Source organism: Notolepis coatsorum (genome assembly GCF_963971535.1).
Source record: "Notolepis coatsorum genome assembly, chromosome: 1".
Taxonomy (NCBI): Eukaryota; Metazoa; Chordata; class Actinopteri; order Aulopiformes; family Paralepididae; genus Notolepis; species Notolepis coatsorum.
Window position 1 is genome coordinate 117,857,383 of NC_140165.1, and position 27,103 is coordinate 117,884,485.

Sequence of the window (27,103 nt, forward strand, 5' to 3'; positions counted from 1 at the left end):
TGCTTAAGGGGAACTATCTTATAAATGGCTTTTTTCAGTGTTTACCATTGTTTCTTAGCTATGTGGACTTATATTAATAGGATATATGTCTCTAATTCTCATATTGGCGAATTCTTCCAATTCTCCTCTCACAATATTCACCCTCACTGAACTGAGTCATCTGAAAATGTGCATATCTGTGATGTCAGAGATTTCTCAGCTGCATAATAATGTGGCAGTTGATGTGGCAGTTGGCACCAGGCCACACAGTGGTTGGAGCCCAGCCTCAAAACGGCTTAAGATCTTGAGGTAGAAAAATGCGGTTTTTAGTACTTGATTAGAAATACAAAACAATGCATTTTTTTTGGAAAAAAACCTAGGTGTTCCATAGACTCACAGGAATTGTGTAAAAATGCCCAAATAGTGAAAGAAATAGTAAAATAGTTCCCCTTTAACATTTTTTAAATAAACATAATTTTTTTAAATGGCTAAAAGTGATTTTGTAATTTTGCAACCGTGGGTCTCACAGGGTACTTTTAACCCTGTGAGGCCAAAAATAAAAAAGACATTAGCAACTTCAGAGGCCAGAGGGTGAGACCTATAAACACATGAAGGGTGCCGTGACTGAAAAAAAGGTTGAGAAACGCTGGTATATGGTGTGGCTCTTTGTGGTACCACAGTAATGTTTGTGGCTCTTAGTCTCTGACTGGTTGGCCACCCCTGGTCTACACCCTCCCCAGACCAACAGTAGGGCAGCATGTGGTAGTCTACACCCTCCCCAGGCCGACAGTAGGGCAGCATGTGGTAGTCTACACCCTCCCCAGACCAACAGTAGGGCAGCATGTGGTAGTCTACACCCTCCCCAGACAGACAGCAGGGCAGCATGTGGTAGTCTACACCCTCCCCAGACCGACAGTAGGGCAGCATGTGGTAGTCTACACCCTCCCCAGACCGACAGTAGGGCAGCATGTGGTAGTCTACACCCTCCCCAGACCAACAGCAGGGCAGCATGTGGTAGTCTACACCCTCCCCAGACCGACAGAGGGGCAGCATGTGGTAGTCTACATCCTCCCCAGACCAACAGCAGGGCAGCATGTGGTAGTCTACACCCTCCCCAGACCGACAGGAGGGCAGCATGTGGTAGTCTACACCCTCCCCAGACCGACAGGAGGGCAGCATGTGGTAGTCTACACCCTCCCCAGACCAACAGCAGGGCAGCATGTGGTAGTCTACACCCTCCCCAGACCGACAGTAGGGCAGCATGTGGTTAGTCTTTACACCCTCCCCAGACCAACAGCAGGGCAGCATGTGGTAGTCTACACCCTCCCCAGACCGACAGTAGGGCAGCATGTGGTTAGTCTTTACACCCTCCCCAGACCAACAGCAGGGCAGCATGTGGTAGTCTACACCCTCCCCAGACCGACAGTAGGGCAGCATGTGGTAGTTCTACATCCTCCCCAGACCAACAGTAGGGCAGCATGTGGTAGTCTACACCCTCCCCAGACCAACAGCAGGGCAGCATGTGGTAGTCTACACCCTCCCCAGACCAACAGCAGGGCAGCATGTGGTAGTTCTACACCCTCCCCAGACCAACAGCAGGGCAGCATGTGGTAGTTCTACACCCTCCCCAGACCAACAGCAGGGCAGCATGTGCAGAAAAGATAAAAGTTAAACTTCCTCAGAGTCACCTTCCTCACTGCTCTTCAGAACTCCATGTCAATTCACCCCAAATACGTTACTTCAGAATGTGTCCACACAGTAGGTGATCTCAATGGTCTTCAAATTAAAACCTATAAATATCTGAACACTAAAACACCATATAAACACGTTGGCCATGTGATAAATGTACCAGTTAGTGACCATCCAAATACACCATAAATATCATTTAGCAATCTAAATATATATTTTTCCATCCTTCAACTACAGACTCGGACAGTGCAAACAGTGCAAAAAGAAACCAAATTCCAGGTATGAGGAATTCATACAGAAAAGTGTTTGCACTACGTTTATTTCAACTATGATTTTATTCAATTACTTCCCATCTGTTTTTCAGCTCAAGCCTCAACCTCCATCACTCAAACATGGACAACCTCAAGAGGTCCAGTCAGAGGGAGCCGCCTGGGTGACATCACCGGTCACGCCTCTTCAGTCGCCTGCCAGGAAGAGAGCCACACCTCTCCTGAGGTCACCTGGCTCTCACCAGGCCACACCCCTTCGGACCCCCGGGCAGAGGCAGGCCACTCCCTCTCAATCGCTGACCAGGAAGTATGTCCTCCCTTATCCCCATCATCTTCTCTTCTTTTTTTCTCTCTCTTTTCTCCTTTTAAAATTGTTCTAAAAGAACCAAAAGGCGCATTGAAAGCTGAAAACTGGAATATGACAAAACTTTCAACAATTTACTTAAGAACATTTAAAATCTATTGTATATGGCTAAAACATGAGACTGTGTGGATGTGTCTTAAACCCATTTCTGACTTGATGTGACAATCAATGTCGACACAAGGTAAATTTCCCTTTGTAAAAAAACCTAAAAACAACAACAATCAAACCATAATCAAACGATCAATCAAACGATCAAATCTAATCTAAAGGTCCCCTGAACGAAGCAGTCCCAGGCGAGGCGTATCTGAGGCCTCCGCATCGTGGGCCAGGAGCTCCGCCAGCGACGCCAGGAGAGCGGTAAGAGTGTGTTCTCTCGCCTGGTCCTGTTGACCATAGGGTTAGGGTTAGGGTTAGTGCGTGTGTAGTGCGGTAAGAGTGTGTTCTCTCGCCTGTTCCTGTTGACCATAGCTGTCCACATTGGGATTTGAAAATAAGGGAGAAGGGAAATTGCCTGGTGCCCCATCCCACCTTGTCTTCAAATACCCCTTACATATAGGCAAGGGTGAATCCTAAATCTCCACTAGGCAACCACTTTTTGTATTTGTCTCAGTTGACTGAGAAACATACTATTTGTAGAGAGAAAAAGTCAGATACTTATAGGGTGGGGGGGGGGGGGGGGGGCTCCCATGGTGAATTTAATCGCACGTTTGACCTAAACCGGTTTTTGTCAGGTATGTCAACAGACCTGGAAACCATATCAACACACATGGAAAGCATGTGTCATTGTCAACACACCTGACAAAGACCTGTTTAGGTCGAAACGTTGTGCGATTAAATTCACCATGGGAGCACAATAGAGGGATATTCTTCTTTGATGCAAATGAAAGAGTTTGTATCCTGCACCTGTGGAATGGTTTTGGATGTGTGTACATTTCTTCTGACTGAAATGCTGATATTTAACATGTGATAGAAAGGCCAGGGGAGTGTGTGTGTGAGAGAGAAAATAAGTTGTGTTAGCGCTGAAGGGATTAATGGTAAAACAAAAACCAAAGTCCACAACATTGATTGTTTTGACATTATGGTTTCCATGTCATTCTTACCTTGATATTAATTCAGATATTAGACTGTAGTTCAATGTGCTTTTCCCTTAGAGATATTTTGTGCCATTCATCACTTCCATATTATAGGCTACCAGTGTATCTGAAATTGTACCTTATAAGCATGGATGGAAATTTCATGCAAACCTGTGGTTCTACACTGTTAAAAGAGAACTAACCCAGAGTGCTATCTATCCATCCAGGTGTGACTCGCCTAGCTCAAAACCGCCAAAAATTATTATTTGAAAAACTCAAAAGCAATGTCTCTTTCCATAAAACCAGTGAATGCGTTACTCAAGAGAATCCACAGACCTTATTGTGAGCAGTTTTATGTAGGAATTATTTTCTACTGAAGTACATTATTATGGGGGTGTAGTTTGGTAGAAAACAATTCCATGAAACTGCTCTCAACTAGGTATGTGGCTTATCCAGAGTAACAGGGTCATGATTTTTGGAAGGAAATCAACAAATACAGTTTAAAGCTTGTCGTCTCCAGGGGGAGAAAGGCCTGTGGTATAGTGGAGGTCTCGGACCTGTTCTTGGCTACTCTGCGTTGTTGCGAGTGGAGCCCTTTGACCCTTGGTCAGGTGTGGTGTGCGGAGAAGGAATGAGACAGGGTTAGGGTTAGGGTTAGGGTTAGGGTTAGGGAGACCTTTGACCCTTGGTCAGGTGTGGTGCCCGGAGAAGGAATGAGACAGGGTTAGGGTTAGGGTTAGGGTTAGGGAGACCTTTGACCTTTGGTCTGGTGTGGTGCGCGGAGAGGGAATGAGACAGCCGACAACGTGCTCTTAGTGTATAAAATACCTGGAGGTTTATTGTATTTCTCCGGGCAAGCTCCACACTAGACTATAGACCCAATCAAAGTTCACTATAACAAGATATTTTGTTGGAATCTTAAAAAGTAACTGGTAGTTTCACAAATAGTTGAATTAACAGATGTCTAAAATCAATCAGAATATGCTCGAAACGGAATAGAAAAAGCTTCATCAATGATGGCAGGTGTCGCTCGTCATCTCTCATTCTGTCCGTCTCTTGTGTGTTGTCCCTCCTCCTGCAGCAGTGGGACTTATAAACAAGCTGGACACGCCTCGCACAAACGTCATCTCCATGACGCCCACGACTGGCTCATACAATCACAGTTCTGTGGCCAGTTTGATAACTTGAAGGGGCAGTCCAATGCTTTCCCTTTCCATATATTTTTAAGAGAAATGGATATTCAGATTTAAACCTTTAGAATTAGTTATTTCGAATTAGCCTATGGATATTGTTTAGTAACTGTTATAGACAAACACATTGCTTCTTTTCTTAATACCTGTACCATATATATAACTGGAAAAACACAATTTAGAGCCTTTGCATTCATTGTTTTAACTGTATTTCATTTCAAAATATGATCTAATATATCAGACAATTATCTGTAACATTTTGAACATAATACCACAGTTGTTTCCAACTTATAAATAGAGTTTTCTCTCATTTCAGTGTCACAGTGTACTGGAACACAGCTGTTTCATACTACTAGATTTGTCTATGAAAATGATAAGCAATGACGTGATTTTAACTATTATTCCTGGCTTGCCTTTAGTCTTTTATCCACTTTTTCATTTATTCTAACCTAGTTTAAAAGGGAGGGGCTGTGCAGGGTCAAACCGTCTGTTAAAAGTGGTCGCTCTGGGACAGCTGAAAGATAGGGTTTCCCGTTGAACGGTGGTCCAGGAGGTCATAAATACCTCCTGATGTTTGCTAAGGCCTATTTAGGTTGCCACCCCAGCCAACTATAACCGCTGACCGGAGTTCTGGTGACGTTTATTATTCACAGCTCCCCTTATCGGCAAACCCCATCTGTCTTTTTGGCCCCTGAGATAGAAGGTGACTGTTCTACCCACGTTATATACTGTCAGGGTAAACACAGCTGGCTGTTATCTCCTACCCCCCGTCTCTGGCCCCCAGCGCCCCCTGGTGACTGTTCTACCCACGTTATATACTGTCAGGGTAAACACAGCTGGCTGTTATCTCCTACCCCCCCGTCTCTGGCCCCCAGCGCCCCCTGGTGACTGTTCTACCCACGTTATATACTGTCAGGGTAAACACAGCTGGCTGTTATCTCCTACCCCCCGTCTCTGGCCCCCAGCGCCCCCTGGTGACTGTTCTACCCACGTTATATACTGTCAGGGTAAACACAGCTGGCTGTTATCTCCTACCCCCCGTCTCTGGCCCCCAGCGCCCCCTGGTGACTGTTCTACCCACGTTATATACTGTCAGGGTAAACACAGCCGGCTGTTATCTCCTACCCCCCGTCTCTGGCCCCCAGCGCCCCCTGGTGACTGTTCTACCCACGTTATATACTGTCAGGGTAAACACAGCTGGCTGTTATCTCCTACCCCCCGTCTCTGGCCCCCAGCGCCCCCTGGTGACTGTTCTACCCACGTTATATACTGTCAGGGTAAACACAGCTGGCTGTTATCTCCTACCCCCCGTCTCTGGCCCCCAGCGCCCCCTGGTGACTGTTCTACCCACGTTATATACTGTCAGGGTAAACACAGCTGGCTGTTATCTCCTACCCCCCGTCTCTGGCCCCCAGCGCCCCCTGGTGACTGTTCTACCCACGTTATATACTGTCAGAGTAAACACAGCTGGCTGTTATCTCCTACCCCCCGTCTCTGGCCCCTAGCGCCCCCTGGTGACTGTTCTACCCACGTTATATACTGTCAGGGTAAACACAGCTGGCTGTTATCTCCTACCCCCCGTCTCTGGCCCCTAGCGCCCCCTGGTGACTGTTCTACCCACGTTATATACTGTCAGGGTAAACACAGCTGGCTGTTATCTCCTACCCCCCGTCTCTGGCCCCCAGCGCCCCCTGGTGACTGTTCTACCCACGTTATATACTGTCAGGGTAAACACAGCCGGCTGTTATCTCCTACCCCCCGTCTCTGGCCCCCAGCGCCCCCTGGTGACTGTTCTACCCACGTTATATACTGTCAGGGTAAACACAGCCGGCTGTTATCTCCTACCCCCCGTCTCTGGCCCCTAGCGCCCCCTGGTGACTGTTCTACCCACGTTATATACTGTCAGGGTAAACACAGCTGGCTGTTATCTCCTACCCCCCGTCTCTGGCCCCCAGCGCCCCCTGGTGACTGTTCTACCCACGTTATATACTGTCAGGGTAAACACAGCCGGCTGTTATCTCCTACCCCCCGTCTCTGGCCCCCAGCGCCCCCTGGTGACTGTTCTACCCACGTTATATACTGTCAGGGTAAACACAGCTGGCTGTTATCTCCTACCCCCCGTCTCTGGCCCCCAGCGCCCCCTGGTGACTGTTCTATCCACGTTATATACTGTCAGGGTAAACACAGCTGGCTGTTATCTCCTACCCCCCGTCTCTGGCCCCCAGCGCCCCCTGGTGACTGTTCTACCCACGTTATATACTGTCAGGGTAAACACAGCCGGCTGTTATCTCCTCCCCCCCGTCTCTGGCCCCAGCAGCCCCCTGGCTTGGTGACATAGCACCCTGTAACTGAATTTGTTAGACACCACACAAAAACCAATTGTGTATTACAACTTAGATTAATTTTGTATGATTTTACGACAAAGCTCATATGTATCTGTTGTCCACCGTACTTGTATCAAGAGCTCGTTCCTCATTCCTCATTCTTGTTTTTGTGGGTGGGGCTCCCCACTTGTTTCTGTTTTGGATCACGGATTGGTCCTTTACACATGGTTCTGTACTTTTCCTCAGGACATTCTGTCTCTGGAGCAGGTGTTCACAGATGAAGATGAGGAAGAGAACAGTGAGAAAGGTAAACTATTTACAGCATGACTCTGGTCACGTGACCAACCTTGGAACGGAGTGCAAGGGCTCAACAGTGATGCCTCACTGTCACACCTTCATTCAGCCACGCTACCCTGGCACTATAGGCACCGTATGATCTGGTGACGATAGCCCCACGAGAAATCCCAATGGTGATAAGATAATGTGATAAGATATGTGACTCCCTGCTCTCCTCCACCACCACCAGCTGCGGCGTCGGTAGACAATGAGGCCCAGGATTCTGCAGAGTCGGCAAGCTCGTCTCAAAGTGACATCGTCGTCATTCCACCGAAACGCAAACTCAGAAAGGTACCAGCCTAGTGAACCGCGTGGTGTAATTGTAGTTGACATGGTTAGGTCTACTGTGTCCCCCGCCTTCCTATGTGTTTCAGTGGTTATTAGGCTGAGAGCAAAGAGTAGGGGGTTCCCCGACGTTCCTGACCAAATCCCCAATCAGGTCTCTGACATCAAGGCCACCTAATCATCCCTTCCTCTTAATTGGCTGATATCAATCCCTGTCTCCTGAGCCGTTCAGCCATTGTGTAGTGTGATGTGTGCCTGGTGCCAGTGTATGGCAGCCATTGAGCCTGCGTAGCCCAAGGTTGGGTGCTACCAGTGGTGGTGAAGGAGGCAATTTCCACCCTACATTGTGGGGAGTGCTTTGAGTGTCTAGAAAAGCGCTATATAAATGTAATGAATTATTATTATTATTGTATTGAATTATTATTGTGACCAAAACCAACCATACAGCAGAGATAATAAAAACGTAAGAAGACAGTAGAACACAGAAGGTGGTCTTGCACTCAGGGGTGGTGGAAATAAACTCCCTCATGCGAACATGAATGTCCAGTGAGTCCAGAATCTCCTGCACATATGTGCGCTCCAGCATCAGCTGCCAAAACACCCTGTCACGGTGCTCCAGGCTTCTAAGAACTTCACAGACAGAAAGGCCAGCTCCAAAACATCGCATCCCAACCCTACAGTGTATTCACTGTTCATAAGAACCTCCTCTCTGAAAGGCATCTGGAATAGTGAGGTTCCACTGGACATGTACAGTACAGGCTTTTTTCCTTCTCTCTGTATTTACTAAACAAAGGCCATGTTCAACCCTTCTCTCTGTTTACTAAACAAAGGCCATGTTCAACCCTTCTCTCTGTTTACTAAACAAAGGCCATGTTCAACCCTTCTCTCTGTTTACTAAACAAAGGCCATGTTCAACCCTTCTCTCTGTTTACTAAACAAAGGCCATGTTCAACCCTTCTCTCTGTATTTACTAAACAAAGGCCATGTTCAACCCTTCTCTCTGTTTACTAAACAAAGGCCATGTTCAACCCTTCTCTCTGTATTTACTAAACAAAGGCCATGTTCAACTCTTCTCTCTGTTTACTAAACAAAGGCCATGTTCAACTCTTCTCTCTGTATTTACTAAACAAAGGCCATGTTCAACTCTTCTCTCTGTATTTACTAAACAAAGGCCATGTTCAACCCTTCTCTCTGTATTTACTAAACAAAGGCCATGTTCAACCCTTCTCTCTGTATTTACTAAACAAAGGCCATGTTCAACCCTTCTCTCTGTTTACTAAACAAAGGCCATGTTCAACCCTTCTCTCTGTTTACTAAACAAAGGCCATGTTCAACCCTTCTCTCTGTTTACTAAACAAAGGCCATGTTCAAACCTTCTCTCTGTTTACTAAACAAAGGTCATGTTCAACCCTTCTCTCTGTATTTACTAAACAAAGGTCATGTTAAACCCTTCTCTCTGTTTACTAAACAAAGGCCATGTTCAACCCTTCTCTCTGTATTTACTAAACAAAGGCCATGTTCAACCCTTCTATCTGTTTACTAAACAAAGGCCATGTTCAACCCTTCTCTCTGTATTTACTAAACAAAGGCCATGTTCAACCCTTCTCTCTGTTTACTAAACAAAGGCCATGTTCAACTCTTTTGTCTGTATTTCAGGGCGACAAGCTGAGAGTTGAGATTCTTTCGCTGACATTTGGCCCCTCCTCCCAAGTGGCTGTGGACCAATCCGTACAGCGCGTATACGTGGAGTACCGCCTCCTGGGTGTTCCCATGGAGACCACGGAAACACCCATGTCCCTCCGCAAACCAAAGGAAGGAGAGGAGATTCACTACAATTTCACAAGAGGTGTGCTTGTGTGTGCCAGTACCAGTGGAATTTACTCGATTGCTCGATTATGGCAAAAATCATAATCATGATTATTTTGATTGATATTGATATCCCGATTATTAAACACGATTGATTTGAGAACAATCATATGACGACGATTTAATTTGTTTGACCTTTCTTCTCATCTTCGGTCATCTTCTACAAGTTACCAAAGACCTTTCAAAATAACCCAAGAAATGCTGCACATTAATACTTTTATCTTGATTATCTTGTTTTCATGATCGTGGGAAGCCAAAATTAATTGGCTCGATTAATTTCCCTGCCCTACTGTCAACTACTGCATTAGTTAACATTGCAATAGGAAATAAACGTGTTTTCTTTTTTAGAATGCTATTGTTGTCATTCGAAACCATCTATAGACGTTTTCAGGATAATTCTGTTACTAGGGAAACTGCTTTGGCGCCTATTGCGTTAGCAAACACTACAACAGGAAACACAATGGGGCCAAAATATACATTTTATGAAAAGGTCTATACATCTTCTGCATGTTCTCCATGTCCCTCTCTCTCTCTCCCTCTCTCTCTCTCTCTCTCTCTCTCTCTCTCTCTCTCTCTCTCTCTCTCTCTCTCTCTCTCTCTGTCTCTCTCTCTGTCTCTCTCTCTCTCTCTCTCTCTCTCTCTCTCTCTCTCTCTCTCTCTCTCCCCCCCTCAGTGATCTATGTTGATGGATCAGAATCAGAATCACTCAGACAGTACCTCTACACCATGCTGGAGGGCACAGACCCCAACCAGGGCAGGTACAGTAAGTGTGTGTGTGTGTGTTCACAACCAGGGCAGGTACAGTAAGTGTGTGTGTGTGTTCACAACCAGGGCAGGTACAGTAAGTGTGTGTGTGTGTGTGTGTGTTCACAACCAGGGCAGGTACAGTAAGTGTGTGTGTGTGTTCACACGTGTCTGTGACTATGTATGTGTGTGCTTTATAGTTCAGTGGTGTTCACTGTTAAACTGTGTGTGTGTGTGTGTGTGTGTGTGTGTGTGTGTGTGTGTGTGTGTGTGTGTGTGTGTGTGTGTGTGTGTGTGTGTGTGTGTGTGTGTGTGTGTGTGTGTGTGTTCACACGTGTCTGTGACTATGTATGTGTGTGCTTTATAGTTCAGTGGTGTTCACTGTTAAACTGTGTGTGTGTGTGTGTGTGTGTGTGTGTGTGTGTGTGTGTGTGTGTGTGTGTGTGTGTGTGTGTGTGTGTGTGTTCACACGTGTCTGTGACTATGTATGTGTGTGCTTTATACTAGCGTATGTTTACTTTTATAGTTCAGTGGTGTTCACTGTTAAACTATGTGTGTGTGTGTGTGTGTGTGTGTGTGTGTGTGTGTGTGTGTGTGTGTGTGTGTGTGTGTCACGGCAGGTTAAAGTTCACAGTGGTCAGCGAGCCGATGGATGATGAGGAGGAGTGTGTGGACGTGGGTCAGGCCTTCCTGGACCTGCAGGAACTGCTGCTGACAGGAAATGATGTCATAGAGCGACAGATTGACAGTACGTGTTGTGTCTGCACACAACATTTATTTTATGTCTTTATGAATATAGATATTTGGATTTCTTTTATTTAAACTTTTTTTTTAATATATTTTAGCAAGAACATTTTGATATACAGTATTAATGGCCAAGTACAAATATTGTACGATTGTATGATTGAATATTTTATCTTGAATTCGCAACCATTAGCGAGTAAACGGCAAACTGCTCTTTACACCATCAATCGATTGAATCGAAAGTTAATTCAGGGCAGCCTATTTACATCATCCATCTCTGTCCGTCTCTCTCCCTCTGTCCAGTCGAGAGTGTGGATGCAGACAGGGAGGTGGTGGGGAAGCTGAGAGTGTCTCTGGAAGCAGCCAAAGCTCTGAGTGGGATATATTGGGAGTTTCACCAGAAAGAAGAGACAGAAGAAAACGAAGATGAGACGGACGAAGAGAAGAAAGAGGAGGACGAAGAGAAGAAAGAGGAGGACGACGAAGAGGAAAAGCAGGAGAGGTCCTGGTCGAAACAGGAAGATCAGATACAAGTAGTTGATTATGATGATGACAGTGACTTCTTTTGAAAGTGAAAAAGCAACATATAAAGAAATTAAAGGTATTTATTATTTAATCATAATGACTTATTAGACCTAGAGGCTACTGTTATAATTAAGCAATATCACACAAGAGGGAGTGCCGTTATACTGAATATCAGGGGTGTAAAAAGTACCCAGAAATTATACTTAAGTGAAAGTATGGGTACCGTCTCAAAATCTTACTCAAGTAAAAGTCAGAGTATCTGGCTAAAAACACACTTGAGTAAAAGTAAAAAAGTTTCTACTTTTAAATGTATTTAAGTACTAAAAAGTTAAAGTAAAAAACCTTTTTCCTGACTGTATTCTTCTGATAGCAGGTGTTTAATCAAAGATCCCTGCTTTCTAGTCTTGCACAAGGACCAATCAGCATGGGTATGGGCAGGTTAATTTTCCATTGATGGGGATTTGATTGGCTGTTTTTAAATAAAGAGCGGCAGCAGGATTAATAAAGTTAACGTTAGTTCGGCCAGAGAAAGAAATATACAAATTAAAATGGTTGGACCTGCGAGATTTGTACTTTGTACTTTGTAGGTCTGCATTTTAAATGTAAGGAGTAAATGTTTTTGTTCTCTGAAATGTAATTGAGTAAAAGTACAAGTATACAAACCTAATAATAATACTTGAGTAAAGTACAAATCCCCCAAAACAGTACTTAAGTATTGTAACGAGGTACAATGACTCAGGTGCTTTACAACCCTGCTGAATATCAGCAGCTGTGATTTGGTGGTAGGTACGAGTCCGCTGGCAGTGCTGAAGGTAAACACAGCCGTGCTGATATTCAGTATAGCAGCGCGACCTCCAGTGTGATATTGCTTTTATACAACAGTTCTACAATCGCCATTTATTAGTTAACAGTAATAAGCGACAAGATTATGATTTGTTTGTTTATTTAATGATTAATTTAGCTCCGCCAACAAATAGTTCCACAACTGCGCTCTTGAACTTAGACTGTTGCCACTTGCCAGGCCGCCTGAACAGCTGCACAGCTTGCTACTTTGTATACGGTCTACAACGTGTGTCGACCTAGCTACTTTGTATACGGTCTACAACGTGTGTAGACCGAGCTACTTTGTATACGGTCTACAGAGTGTGTAGACCTAGCTACTCTGTATACGGTCTACAACGTGTGTAGACCGAGCTACTTTGTATCATGTACATTAATGTGGACATTCCCATTTATTGTGTAGTGTGTATTGACACTGACAGTCGCGACTTGCTTGGGTGGCATGTAGATTCCGACGAGCAATCAGACAGTAAAGGTAAATGGACTGCGTTTATATAGCGCCTTTTATCCAAAGCACTTTGCAACTTATGCCTCACATTCACCCACCGACGGCAGAGGTAACAATGCAAAGTGCCAACCTGCTCATCGGGAGCAGTTAAGGGCTCAAGGACACTTCAACACACTGCCGGAATCGAACTGGGAGCCTACTGATGACCAGACGACCGCTCTACCTCCTGGGCCACTGCCGCTGCCACAGAGAGTATGTTGCTCCATCGTTTTACTAACGGTTATTAATAGAATACCTGTGTGGTGGAGTGATGCTTATACTGTAGTTAAAAAGCCTAGTGCTGTAATACTGAATATCAACACTCATGGAATGCCTCTTGTCCAATCAAATTACTTGGTTGGAACTAACTGTTGTATCAAATGAAATATAATAATAATAATAATAATAATAATAATAATAATAATAATAATAATAATAATAATAATAATAATAATAATAATAATAATAATAATAATAATAATAATAATAATAATAATAATAATAATAATAATAATAATAATAATAATAATAATAATAATGCATTCTATTTATAAGGCGCCTTTCAAGGCACTCAAGGTCGCCGTACAACAATTTAAAAACAGTTAAATTCATAATCACAGTACATTAAAATATAAAATCAAAAATATATCAAATCAAAAAAAAATAATCAGACATACGCCTGCCTAAAAAGGTGGGTTTTGAGGTGGGTTTTAAATGGAATGATGGAGTCAATGTTCCTGATGTTGGGGGGGAGGGAGTTCCAGAGGCGGGGGGCAGAGCAGCTGAAGGCTTTTGACCCCATGGTGGACAGACGGGCTGGGGGGGGGGACGGTCAGGTTGATGGAGGAGGCAGACCTGAGGGACCGGGTGGGAATGTTGATGTGGAGGAGGTCGGACAGGTATGGAGGGGCGAGGTTGTGGATGGCCTTGTATGTATGGAGGAGGATCTTGTAGTCTATGCGGAGTTTAATGGGAAGCCAGTGTAGTTGGCGTAGGACGGTGGTGATGTGACTGATGACAGGGGTTCTGGTGATTATAAGGGCAGCAGCGTTCTGGACCAGTTGGAGCTTATGGAGGAGTTTGTGGGGGAGACCAAAGAGAAGGGAGTTGCAGTAATCCAAGCGGGAAGTGACGAGGGAGGGAGTGGACCAGGATTGCGGCGCTGTTGGGAGTGAGTGAAGGGCGGAGGCGGTTGATGTTGTGAAGGTGGAAGTAGGCGGACCGGATGATGTTATTGATGTGGGAATGGAATGATAGGGTGCTGTCGAGGACGACACCCAGACTCTTGACCTGGGGGGAAGGGGAAACCAAGGAGTTGTCTATGGTGAGGGTGAAACTGGGGTGCTTGGTGAGTGTGGACTTGGAGCCAATGAGGACTACCTCTGTTTTGTCACTGTTGAGTTTGAGGAAATTTGAGGTGAACCAGGATTTGATTTCCTGTAAACAGGCACAGAGGGAAGAGGGAGGGAGGGTGGAAGTGGGTTTGGACTAGGAAACATAGAGCTGGGTGTCGTCCGCGTAACAGTGGAAATTGATGCTGTTTTTACGGAGAATCCGACCGAGTGGGAGGAGGAGGTAGATGATGAAGAGGATAGGGCCAAGGACAGAGCCCTGGGGAACACCGGAGGAGAGGGGGGATGGATGGGATGTGAATGATTTTAGCTGAATGAACTGAGTACGGCCAGAGAGATGTGAACCAGAGAGTGGAACCAGTCTAGGGATGTGTCGGAGATTCCAATGGAGGCTAGTCGGTTAAGGAGGGTGGAGTGAGATATGGTGTCAAATGCGGCGCTTAGATCGAGGAGGATGAGGATGGATAATAGTCCGGAGTCAGCTGCCATCAGTAGGTCATTTGTGATTTTGAGGAGGGCTGTTTCTGTGCTGTGACGGGGGCGAAAACCAGATTGGAACTGTTCATAGAGGTTATTGTTGGAGAGGTGAGCATGAATCTGAGAAGCCACTACTTTTTCCAGGATTTTTGAGAGAAATGGCAGGTTGGAGATGGGGCGGAGATTATTGAAAATGTTGGGGTCTAAACCAGGTTTCTTTAGAATCTGTGTTACAGCAGCGGATTTGAGAGATGATGGGACAGAACAGACAGAGGTGAGGGAGGAATGGATGATTGCAGTTATAAGGGGCAGGAGAGAGGGGAGGGAGGCTATGACAAGGGAGGAGGGCATGGGGTCAAGTTGGCAGGTGGATGGCTTGGATTTCCGGATGAGTTTTGATATATCGGCAGCAGAGGGGAGATGGAAGCAGGATAGAGGTGCAGAGAGGGAGGGGTGTGGAGCTAGGGGAGATGGACAACTGGACATGAGAGAGGTCAATTGCTGGTGGATATTGGCTATTTTTAAATTGAAAAATGACATCAGTGAGTTACAATGGCTGAGGAGAGGGCGTCTTTGTAGTGGAGGATATGGGTATGGTGCATCTGTTTGTGAACAGTGAGTCCGGTTTTTCTGGAAAGCCGCTCCAGCTGACGTCCTTTGGCTTTCAGCAGACGTAGGTGAGGGGAGAACCAGGGGGCAGAGTGGGGGAATGACACAGTCCTGGTTTTGAGGGGGGCAAGTGAGTGTAGGTTTTGAAAAATGTTTTTTTATCAGAATTCTTTCGTAGGATTCTAAAGCTCTATAGCATTCAATGGCCATCTCGTGTACACCTGAAAGGTAGCTTGGCTCCAACCCTTTCTGCAGCCTGTAGCACCAGCTGTGTGTTCAAACTCAGCATAGTTGCAGCGTGAAATCGTACAAAGTTGTGCTTTACGCATATAGCATTGCACCAAAGTCTCTCTAAGGAGAAGTCGGTTTGCTCCACCGCCATCTTGATAACAGCGACTAACCCTGATCCCCATCTCTTTGAATGGGGAGACAAATGTATCTAAAAATCTGTCATACTGTACGTTTTTCTTTCACATTTAAGGTCACTGGTAAATTACTGACAACACAGAATGGTTAATTGGGTCAAAAGGGACACCGCTGGTATTCTGACGTAATGACCCTTCCTTCTCTTATAGTTTCCTTGACGCATTACAGTAAGTGAGAAGGACTTGAACTCCATTTGAAATGTCTCTGTTCTTTAGCTCTTTCCGCCCAAAAAAAGAAATGTTCCTCAAAACCTCTGAACATTGCATTTTAATTCTTTAAAGTATAATACATCTTATAAATATGTCCCTTTTAAATGCTCAGTATCAAAGAATATATGTTATTTAAAAATGTATTATAAAATAAGCTGTTCTCATATCTCACCATCTTGTATTGTCATGTAAAAACCTACTCCACTGTATCATATATGGTATAGGCTAAGATTTGTGTCTGAGTGTGTGTATTTTTTCATTATTCTTTCATTTAAGTATTGGAGTGGTTACTAGAATGCTCACACTATCCTACTTGTCATTAACAACCTTTATGGATTTCTGTGTGTATCAACACAATATTAATTAGAGGAAGTTACATACTGCAGGTTTAAGCAACAGCCATCATGGCTACCAAGATATCTTTAAGATGTAATAACACATGGATGAATAAGTATATATTAATAAATACACAACATGAAGTATTCAGTATTAAGAAGTATGAAGACGTTATAAGTATTGAATTTTCATCTTCATGTTCAAATGACTGGTTTCTTTATCCTTTCCTTTTCACATGATGTCTTCTTTGAAAGCAACACTACTTAATTCAGTGCAAGATGCAGAACAGACTGTTCTGATGGCACAATATTGATCTGAAAAACTGGAGATTATCCCACCTTGTTCAACTTTACCATTACAGCTGGGCAGGCTGCACTGACTAGTTAGATAATGCTAGTTTGAACATGGATCCTCGTAGTGGACTCATACAGTACCTCCGCTGAATCTTGCCGTGCAGTCCAAGTATACAGTAAATTTCGCAGAGTAAATTTTACACAAACTGAGTACATTTTACTCAAACTGAGTACAATTTTACTTAGTTTGAGTCAAATGTACTCAGCTTGAGTAAAATGTACTCTGCGAAATGTACTATACCTTCCTAACGGCGCCTCTCAGATGTTGAGGAGTGGTAGCAGTTAGCAACAAAACAACAAGGGAGATTTGTGACAGTGAATGGGAAAGCCAGCTCTAGTCTAAAATTGGACTTTAAAGTGACGCACAGAATTCAGCACCACAGAAGGTGGATAGCTCTCTCTCTCGGGCAGCCTGTGTGTGGATGGACGGCTCACACCGACACGCACGCACGCACACACACACGCACGCACGCACGCACACACACACACACACGCACGCACGCACGCACACACGCGCACACGCACACCTACACGCACACGCACACACACACACACACACACACACACACACACACACACACACACACACACACACACACACACACACACACACACACACACACACACACACACACACACACACACACACACACATACACATGGCACTCAGGCTGCTGAGCTGGTGCATGTTTGTGTGGAGATGGTGAGAGAGGGGGATTGAGAGAGAGTGAGAGAGAGAGAGCACACGTTTGAGTGTTTATGGACAGATAAAACACACTTGCCCGTTCCACCAACCAGAAGGCAAACTCCACTTGTCCGGATATTTTATTAATTGCCTCGGGTATTCGGGGAAGCGTTAGTGTCAATGGCTGTTTTATAATAGTTTTACTGAGATTGTATTTACTGCTTGTATCGCCCAGATTCTAAAGTGCTTGTGGGCAATAAATGAATCATCATTGATTATTTGTTTGTCATTTGCGCTAAATACTATAGGTATTACTTGATGTATTTTGTACTATTTTCAGTTTTTTTCCCAATCAAATCAACAGGTACAGGTACAAAATCAATTACCAATTAATCAGATACCCCATTCCCACCCCATGCCCACCCATATAGGCCATTGGACACATTTAATGAAAGGATAAAGAAAGATGGAGAGAGAGAGAGAAATATGTGCACATTATGTCTTATGCCAGCAGTCGCTTGGATTCTCTGTTTGAATAAATCATAACTATAACATCTAGCTCGTCCTGCATATTCATAAGCTGTTGCAGTAGAGAGAGTTTGTCACAAAGCTCTGGAGGCTTCAACTAGGTTGAACTTTGGCTGCTGCATGACAATCCCTGTGCCTCCGACAGAGCCAGGCAGAGGAAGGAAAGGTGATTTATTTACTTTATTACACTTTCAATTACTAAATTAAGTTGGCATCTAACCAGAGTACACAGTAGCAGTAAAGTGCATTGTAGTATACAGTGTATAACATGTTAATATGTGGAGTATATATGTTTAGTTTAGTTTACTCAGTTTATTTGATCAGGGACAGTGCATATCAATCAACAGTTATACATTTATAAATTAATACAAATTATAAACTGTAAATATGCTTACGTTAGCAGGGTTGTTAGTTTTCAGTTGTAGTCCTTGGGCTAGATGTTTAACACCTCTTATCAAGCGGGCAGAAAAGTGGCAATTTTTTAACATGAAATGAGGACTTCATACTTTTTTTGCAAACCAAAACAACATACTTTATACTTATAGCACATGCATGAGCCTGGTCTCTTTTGAAAGATGACATTCTGAAGTTTCTGATTTAAAAAAAAAAATGATTTTGGTAAACTGTGTACAAAGAAAAACTCAGTTTTCTCATAGACTTCAATTCATTCTGCTGTTTTTCTCTTCCTGTTTCGTGTTTTTGTTTTTTTTTGTTTTTTAGATTCATACATGCATGTATCATTGGAAAGCCACACTCATTGGCTACAACGATCCACAATCATTTTCGAGATCGGATCTAGATTGACGGAACTACTGCAGCCTGAGTCGGGAGTGGTATTTTGCGCAATACCATGTACTTTGCACAAGCCTCAAATAGCGGCATGTAACTCGAGAACCGCTGAACTGATTTTGTCAGATTTTGTCGCTATCGACAGGCAACAAATAAGCCTTCAATTCGATATATATATTGTATTACAAAATATGCACACCCGAGCCACTAGAGGTCGCCAAAGTGCCGGTTGCAAAAAGTCCTAAAAACTTCCCACATATGGGCTGTCGCAGGCTAGCCAAACAGAAAAATAGACGGACATTAAAGCTAATATAAAAACAATTTAAAACAGATTCTGTACATTCACTCACTAGGCATTCATGCATCTATAAAAAACATTGTGTCTAGGGACAAATCAAAGCCCATACATGGACAAGCACTGTATAGCCAGGCACACATATACACAATCAGGACAGTCAGGCTAGTGGCAGTGGGCAAGCTGATGAAACTATGGAGCAAATGTACTATATACAGTACACGTGGCGAGAGGGAGGAAGGGAAGAGGGAGACAAATAAAGATAAAGAAGAGGAGTTGTTAAACTATTTAAATGTGTGAGTGAGTGAAGCTTTAATGATACTGTACTTCTGCGGGAACAGAGGCCGTAGAGAACTATTTCACTACGCGCCAAGTGCTGCAGTGGTGAGGATTGGACTTGAGAACGATGAGGCAGGACTTGCTGTTAGATCACACAACCTGGAATAACCACAGATGGAACTATATTCAATCAACAAGACAAAGATGAATCCAGTGTTGTAGTCTAGTCACTAAATCTCGAGTCCGAGTCGAGTCTCGAGTCCCCAGTGTCCGAGTCGAGTCCCCATCACCCTATAGTCCGAGTCCAAGTCATCAAGGTTGAGTCCACTCCACTCTGTCTAAGAGTTGACATACAAATAAAAAATATCTACATTAAACATTAATGACACAGCGGTCACCATTTCAAAGGGAGTTTATTTACTTGCACTAGCCATCAATATTGTATGCCAAATGATTAGGGCATATTACAAAAATCTTTTAAAATAAATAACTGTATTTATCAAGTAACAAGTCTGAGAGTCCTCGTCTACACCGTCCGAGTCTGATGAATGCAGTCAATGGTCGAGTCCAAGTCAGAGTCATCAGTGCTCAAGTCCAAGTTGAGTCACGAGTCCTGAAAACCAGTCCAGAACTCTGACTCGAGTACTACAACACTGGATGAATCTATTTCAGTGGAGGCTGGCGTGGCAACGTAACTGTAACCATCACTTGTATTATCCACTCTTGAAAGACTGCAAAAAGAGACGTCATTCTTAATTATAAAAAAAAATATCGTCATGCACCTTTAAGCTCCAAACTGTTTCGTTTCAAGTTTCAAGTTTGTTTATTATTTGTCATAATAAAATACTGAATACTTTATGATGAAATGCTTGTTTCTGTATGAGCCAAAGTAATTAAGAAGTAAGTAAAAAGTAAGTAAAGGAATGTTCAGTCAATATATTATATACAATACAGAGTAAAATTAGTAACAGTCATCAGTTTGTCTGTACATTCTGTGACAAAAGAGGCGGCACTTGGTAGCCTACAGTAGCTTAGCACAAATTAATGGAAGTGAATACAGACAGCTGTTAGCTAAAAACCCCTCTTCCTGAGTTTAAGCTATAGGCTAGTGGTCCGTATCCGCTTCCATTCATTTGTGCTAGGCTTGCAGCTAGATATATTTCTACTGAACGCACAGAGGAAATTGGTCTCTTCTTAATTAAAGAAGACTTCTTGAATATGTAATGCAAGCTGGATCGAGACAAGATGGTGAGAGACGGGTTTGTGTTCCACATGATCAGAATATGTCCAACTGACTTTTCCTCGTTCTCCTCACTTAATTATTGCTTGTGAACCCAACATATTTCATTCACATTAAGATAGCTTAAAATAAACATGTTGATTCAACATATTTGTCAGTTACAGTAAACACAATTTAATTGTATAATGTTAAATTGCTTTAATGATGTTCAGGGTACTTGATTTTCAACACTAACTCCAACTTGATTTCTTAATGTAAATCTAACTTGATTTGTTCAAGTTAACTCTATTCAAATGTATTGTTTAAGTGCATGTGTGCACAAAATCTTACATGTTTTTGCATTGACAAAAAAGGCAAAGAGTCAGAGTTCTCTACCAAAAATGTTACACACATTGTATTGAACAAGTAAACAGTAAACCCTGCATCGACAGCAGTGGTTCTCTCTATAAAGTGGTCACTGTAGATTTAAAAAGGCAAATACAAAATATTGGCACATGACATGCAGAGGGAGATAAAACAGAGAGCCACTTTGTATGAAGGGACAGCCAAATTATGAGTAAACTATTTCTCCAAAGGTGACGATTTCACATTAGACCGCTATTTAACCTTTAATACAAACATCTTCTGCTCGTCTGACCGCATTTGCCACATCTAGTCGAATTGACCCACAGTTCACAATCTGATTTATTATTGTTGCGCCGCCGTAATTACCGTAAATTACCACCAAACGGCGCTCATATTTTGACACCCGCTTGTAAAACAGCAAGCGCCCCTGTGTGTGTGTTCAGCCTAACAGGCGGGTTGATTCAGAAAACAAAAATAAAGACATGTATCATTTTTTTTTTTTTTTTTTAAACTTTGACCAGTCACCTGGTTCTTTTAGCGTTTATCGCTTTTTCTTCGCATTCATACTTGGTCAAGTTCGACCGACAGAGCAGGCTGAAAGGGTTCAGATGGGGGGGAAAGACACTCTGGGAAAGGCACGGCTGCCGTCCGGGTTTCGAACGCGCTCAGCCCCAGATCCGCGCGAGCGCGGTTGTCCACGGCGCTGAAATAGCACTCGCGGTACGTGGTGAGCTACTGGAGCTCCCCATGTATCATGTGTTTTTATTTGCCATTTGCAACTTAATCCTCTCGGGATTAATTGGCCTATACGAGATTAAAATCTGCGGCACTGGACATCGTGGCTCACAGAAAGCGAGTGCGCCTGTGCAGCCTTGAGAGTGGGAGAGGAGGGAGAGAGGACCAGCGGGGGAGAGGGGAGAGAGAGGAGAGCGAGAGAGAGGAGAGAGAGGACCAGCAGGGGAGAGGGGAGAGGAGGGAGAGAGGACCAGCGGGGGAGAGGGGAGAGAGAGGAGAGCGAGAGAGAGGAGAGGGGAGAGAGAGGAGAGAGAGGAGAGGGGAGAGGGGAGAGAGAGGGGAGAGAGAGAGAGAGGAGAGGGGAGAGAGAGGAGAGAGAGGTCCAGCGGAGTAGAGGGGAGAGAGAGGAGAGAGAGAGAGAGAGAGGAGAGGGGAGAGGGGAGAGGAGGGAGAGAGGAGAGGAGCGCGAGAGAGAGGAGAGGGGAGAGAGAGGAGAGAGAGGAGAGCGAGAGAGAGGAGAGGGGAGAGAGAGGAGAGAGAGGAGAGCGAGAGGAGAGGAGAGGGGAGAGAGAGGGGAGAGAGAGGGGAGAGAGAGGTCCAGCGGAGTAGAGGGGAGAGAGAGGAGAGCGAGAGAGAGGAGAGGGGAGAGAGAGGAGAGAGAGAGAGAGGAGAGGGGAGAGAGAGGAGAGCGAGAGAGAGGAGAGGGGAGAGAGAGGAGAGAGAGGTCCAGCGGAGTAGAGGGGAGAGAGAGGAGAGAGAGAGAGAGAGGAGAGGGGAGAGAGAGGAGAGCGAGAGAGAGGAGAGGGGAGAGAGAGGAGAGCGAGAGAGAGGAGAGGGGAGAGAGAGGAGAGAGAGGTCCAGCGGAGTAGAGGGGAGAGAGAGGAGAGAGAGAGAGAGGAGAGGGGAGAGAGAGGAGAGCGAGAGAGAGAGGACCAGCGGGGGAGAGGGGAGAGAGAGGAGAGAGAGAGGAGAGCGAGAGAGAGGAGAGGAGAGAGAGAGAGGAGAGAGAGGTCCAGCGGAGTAGAGGGGAGAGAGAGGAGAGCGAGAGAGAGGAGAGCGAGAGAGAGGAGAGGAGGGAGAGAGGACCAGCGGGGGAGAGAGGAGAGAGAGGAGAGCGAGAGAGAGGAGAGGGGAGGAGAGGGGAGAGAGAGGAGAGCGAGAGAGAGGAGAGGGGAGGAGAGGGGAGAGAGAGGAGAGCGAGAGATCCATCATCCAGCGGAGGAGAGGGGAGAGAGAGGAGAGCGAGAGATCCATCATCCAGCGGAGGAGAGGGGAGAGAGAGGAGAGCGAGAGCGAAGCAGATCGAGGAAAAACATGAAGAATATCCCCGGCATCTAGTCCGACAGACGGGAGGACCGTTTATTCTTCCTTCGGTCGCGGCGGCAGCTGGAAGCGGAGAGGATGGAGGGGAAAAGCCAGTTTCTTTGTGGGGTTGTGGAAGGTAAGCCTGTCCCGCTTTACAGCAACTAATTGTCCCCTATATCATGTGCCTTTTCTCCCCCATGAGGATATTATGGAGATGTTTTTGAATACGCGAGGCCTACCATTTGACCTATATATCAAATACTAATAGATCCGTTGATTATTTTTTCCACCGAAGAAGGCAGTTGCCACATGACATATTTATGTGAAAGCAGATGTAGAGCTGAATTTGAAAGCCTTTTATAAGATGCAGTCTTACAGATGGGCTGGTGATCAGTCAGGCTTGAAGTGGAGACCAGAGAGCAGACCCTGAACAGCTTTGAGCAGAGTACAGACTGGAGCATGGGGATACAATGAGATGTACAGGCTACAGGGTGGTGATAATAGTGTTACTTTAACCCTTTTAAGAAGAAGAGTAGGAAGATTATGGTGATGATGATGATGATGATGATGATGATCAGCGTTGCGCTGCTCATGGGACGAGATTGCACTCCGGGCAACCTAAGTTTTGTGAGCAGAAGCGCGTGCACACAGGAATGCGCTGCACTCGACTGATGCGCCAACTCGCAGTACCCACCTGGCTACTTTGCATATCAATAGCGCCGGTCGTCAGGTGTTACATTCCATTCGTAGAGGCAATTAAGCGTTGTTTTTAGTCTGTCCTTATGCGAGGGAACATTTATGCGCATGCGCGGGAGCGCGCGCACACGCCTGGGAGTGCGCGTGCACGTGGCGTCATTAGCGTGCGTGCAGCCTGTGTTGATATGAGCATCGCAACACTGATGATGATGACGATGATAGTGGTGGTGGTGATGATGACGATGATGGTGGTAATGATGATGATGACGATGATGGTGGTAATGACAATGATGGTGATTGTGATGATGGTGTTGGTGGTGATTAGGAGGAGGTAGAGGATGATCCTGATGATGAGGAAGATGATGACAAGGATATAAATGAGAATAGTAGGCTATAGTTGTGACGATGATGATAAAGATGCTGATGCTCGTCCATTGGACAGAATATCCGACTGAAACTCACAGACACTTCCCGGTCTCACTCTCACATATAATGGAGCAACACCACAGATTCATGCGGTCTTGGGGTTTCTGGATTTGGTGATAATAATGATGATGTTGATTCTAATGAAGATAATAATGATGCAGATTGTGATTGTCGTTACACACACACACACACACACACGTGCAAATGCAGACAGACAGACATACAGAGAGACAGAGAGACAGACAGACAGACAGATAGACAGACAGACAGACAGACAGACAGACAGACAGACAGACAGACAGACAGACAGACAGACACACAGACACACAGACAGACAGACACACAGACACACAGACAGACACACAGACACACAGACACACAGACAGACACACAGACACACAGACAGACACACAGACACACAGACACACAGACAGACACACAGACAGACACACAGACACACACACAGACACACAGACAGACACACACCTTTGCATGCCTGTGGTTCTGGATGACAGGTTGTGAGACCTGCAGAGTATTTAATTGGTCTGGGCTGGTGGGGACTACTCTGCACACACACACACACACACACACACACACACACACACACACACACACACACACACACACACACACACACACACACACACACACACACACACACACACACACACACACACACACACACACACACACACACACACACACACACACACACACACACACACACACACACACACACACACACACACACACACACACACACACACACACACACACACACACACACACACACACACACACACACACACACACACACACACACACACACACACACACACACACACACACACACACACACACACACACACACACACACACACACACACACACACACACACACACACACACACACACACACACACACACACACACACACACACACACACACACACACACACACACACACACACACACACACACACACACACACACATTCATACAACACAAAGGAAGGAGTGGGATACTGGGGACAGTCCTGTCTCTATAAATAGCCCACATGAGCAGATGCAGCTCGGCTCTGAGCAGCGCAGGGACGGTGGATGTGCTGCTCATGTAGAACCAACTCTGTGGGACGGAGCTGGTTTTCCATAGTAGCTAGAATGACCGTTACCAAGACGTAGTCTCTATTGTACAGTAAATAGTAATACAGATATAATGTGAACATCTGAGCAGACTGACTGTATAGCTACATGATGGCCGACTATACACCATGGTCCGTGACCATGTGGAAATCACATGTAGGAAGAGATTGTATTTCTGTTGTGTCTACAGTATATACTATAGCTGTAATGACACAATACAGCACAGTCAATGTCATTAAAACAGAAGGAATCTCTGTCTGTATTTCACATGATGAATATTAGTAGTAGTATTTCACATGATGAATATTAGTAGTAGTATTTCACATGATGAATATTAGTAGTAGTATTTCACATGATGAATATTAGTAGTAGTATTTCACATGATGAATATTAGTAGTAGTATTTCACATGATGAATATTAGTAGTAGTATTTCACATGATGCATATTAGTAGTAGTATTTCACATGATGAATATTAGTAGTAGTATTTCACATGATGAATGTCAGTAGTAGTATTTCACATGATTAATATTAGTAGTAGTATTTCACATGATGAATATTAGTAGTAGTATTTCACATGATGAATGTCAGTAGTAGTATTTCACATGATGAATATTAGTAGTAGTATTTCACATGATGAATATTAGTAGTAGTATTTCACATGATGAATATTAGTAGTAGTATTTCACATGATGAATATTAGTAGTAGTATTTCACATGATGAATATTAGTAGTAGTATTTCACATGATGAATATTAGTAGTAGTATTTCACATGATGAATATTAGTAGTAGTATTTCACATGATGAATGTCAGTAGTAGTATTTCACATGATGAATGTCAGTAGCACCATTTTACACAATAAATATCAGTAGCAATATTTTACACGTTAAATATCAGTAACACTATTTTACAAAACAAATATCAGTAGCAGTATTTCATATGATAGACATCAGTAATAGTATTTCACATGATAAACATGTCAGTAGCAGTATTTCACATAATAGACATCAATACGGGATTCTGCAAACATAAGCCGATGATATATCCTGATATTGGGGGGAAAATCCTTTAGATTATCGTCATATATACTTTATATCACCCATGACAGTAACTATCCAGATGTGTGTAACATCATGTATTTCTAAGCTTATAGCCGAGGGACTCTACATGTTACAACTGTATAGACTGAATTTGTCCCTCCACAATAATATCATTGGCCCTCCACAATAATATCATTGGCCCTCCACAATAATATCATTGGCCCCCCACAATAATATCATTGGCCCTCCACAATAATATCATTGGCCCTCCACAATAATATCATTGGCCCTCCACAATAATATCATTGGCCCTCCACAATAATATCATTGGCCCTCCACAATAATATCATTGGCCCTCCACAATAATATCATTGGCCCTCCACAATAATATCATTTCCCTCCAAAGGGTTCCAGGGAATTATTAGATATTCTATTTGGATGAGGCGGCTGGGTGGCGCAGCGGACATTGTGCTCGTCACCAACACAAGAGACACCGAGTTCAAATCCGGCTGTCAGCATTGCCTCTGGCTTGGGCCGGCCGTCATACTGGCTCAAGCCTTGCATCACGCGTCCCCTCCGGTACACGAGGAGGCAGCCTGTCACATCTTTTCACCTGCCAGCGCGGAATCTCATTGGCGAGGTGTAACGTGTGGGAGGCTCACACTACCCCCGCTATTTCCTGTCTCTGCTGTGCAGGCTCCCCAACCGACCTCAGTGTTTCCCACAGGATTTTCAGAGACTATCGGGGGTGAACCTCCAACCCGGGCATGCCCCCCCGGAAAAATTTTTTTGTGTACATTTTAAAGTTAAATGCATCAATCTGGTGCAAAATAAAGATGAACTTTGTGCTCAAAACACAAAATCGACTAGACTAGTGCTTCCCAATCCTCTCCTCGAAGCACCCCAACCATTCAATGTAATTTGTTAAATTCCACCACGAGCACACCTGATTCAACTTAACTAGCCCTTTATTAGTTGAATCAGGTGTGCTGTTGGTGGAATTTAACAAATACATGGAACGGCTGGGGTGTCTCGAGGAGAGGTTTGGGAACCACCGGACTAGAGCATATATTTGAGCCATCAAAGAAATGAAGCTAAAGTGGTTACCTGTGTTGAACTG

At 44.4% G+C, this 27,103-nt stretch overlaps 2 protein-coding genes across 2 annotated transcripts in view; both read left to right on the forward strand.

The window, feature by feature from the left end:
• Positions 1–11,432, forward strand: part of rpgrip1 (RPGR interacting protein 1) — a gene marked incomplete at its 3' end in the record, with an annotated part of 80,488 nt that extends 69,056 nt beyond the window's left edge. Inside the window, exons 23-30 of the mRNA XM_084337973.1 lie at positions 2,033–2,244; positions 2,589–2,658; positions 7,135–7,195; positions 7,415–7,515; positions 9,166–9,355; positions 10,049–10,133; positions 10,740–10,867; positions 11,167–11,432. Of these exons, the coding sequence (XP_084194099.1) occupies positions 2,033–2,244; positions 2,589–2,658; positions 7,135–7,195; positions 7,415–7,515; positions 9,166–9,355; positions 10,049–10,133; positions 10,740–10,867; positions 11,167–11,432 (1,113 nt within the window). The remainder of the gene's footprint in view (positions 1–2,032; positions 2,245–2,588; positions 2,659–7,134; positions 7,196–7,414; positions 7,516–9,165; positions 9,356–10,048; positions 10,134–10,739; positions 10,868–11,166) is intronic.
• An 11,259-nt stretch (positions 11,433–22,691) lies between these two features.
• The window catches only part of LOC311248304 (protein O-GlcNAcase), a gene marked incomplete at its 3' end in the record, with an annotated part of 77,702 nt that continues 73,290 nt past the window's right edge, over positions 22,692–27,103 (forward strand). Inside the window, exon 1 of the mRNA XM_084337987.1 lies at positions 22,692–22,814. Coding sequence (XP_084194113.1) covers positions 22,775–22,814 — 40 coding nt within the window. The 5' untranslated portion in view covers positions 22,692–22,774. The remainder of the gene's footprint in view (positions 22,815–27,103) is intronic.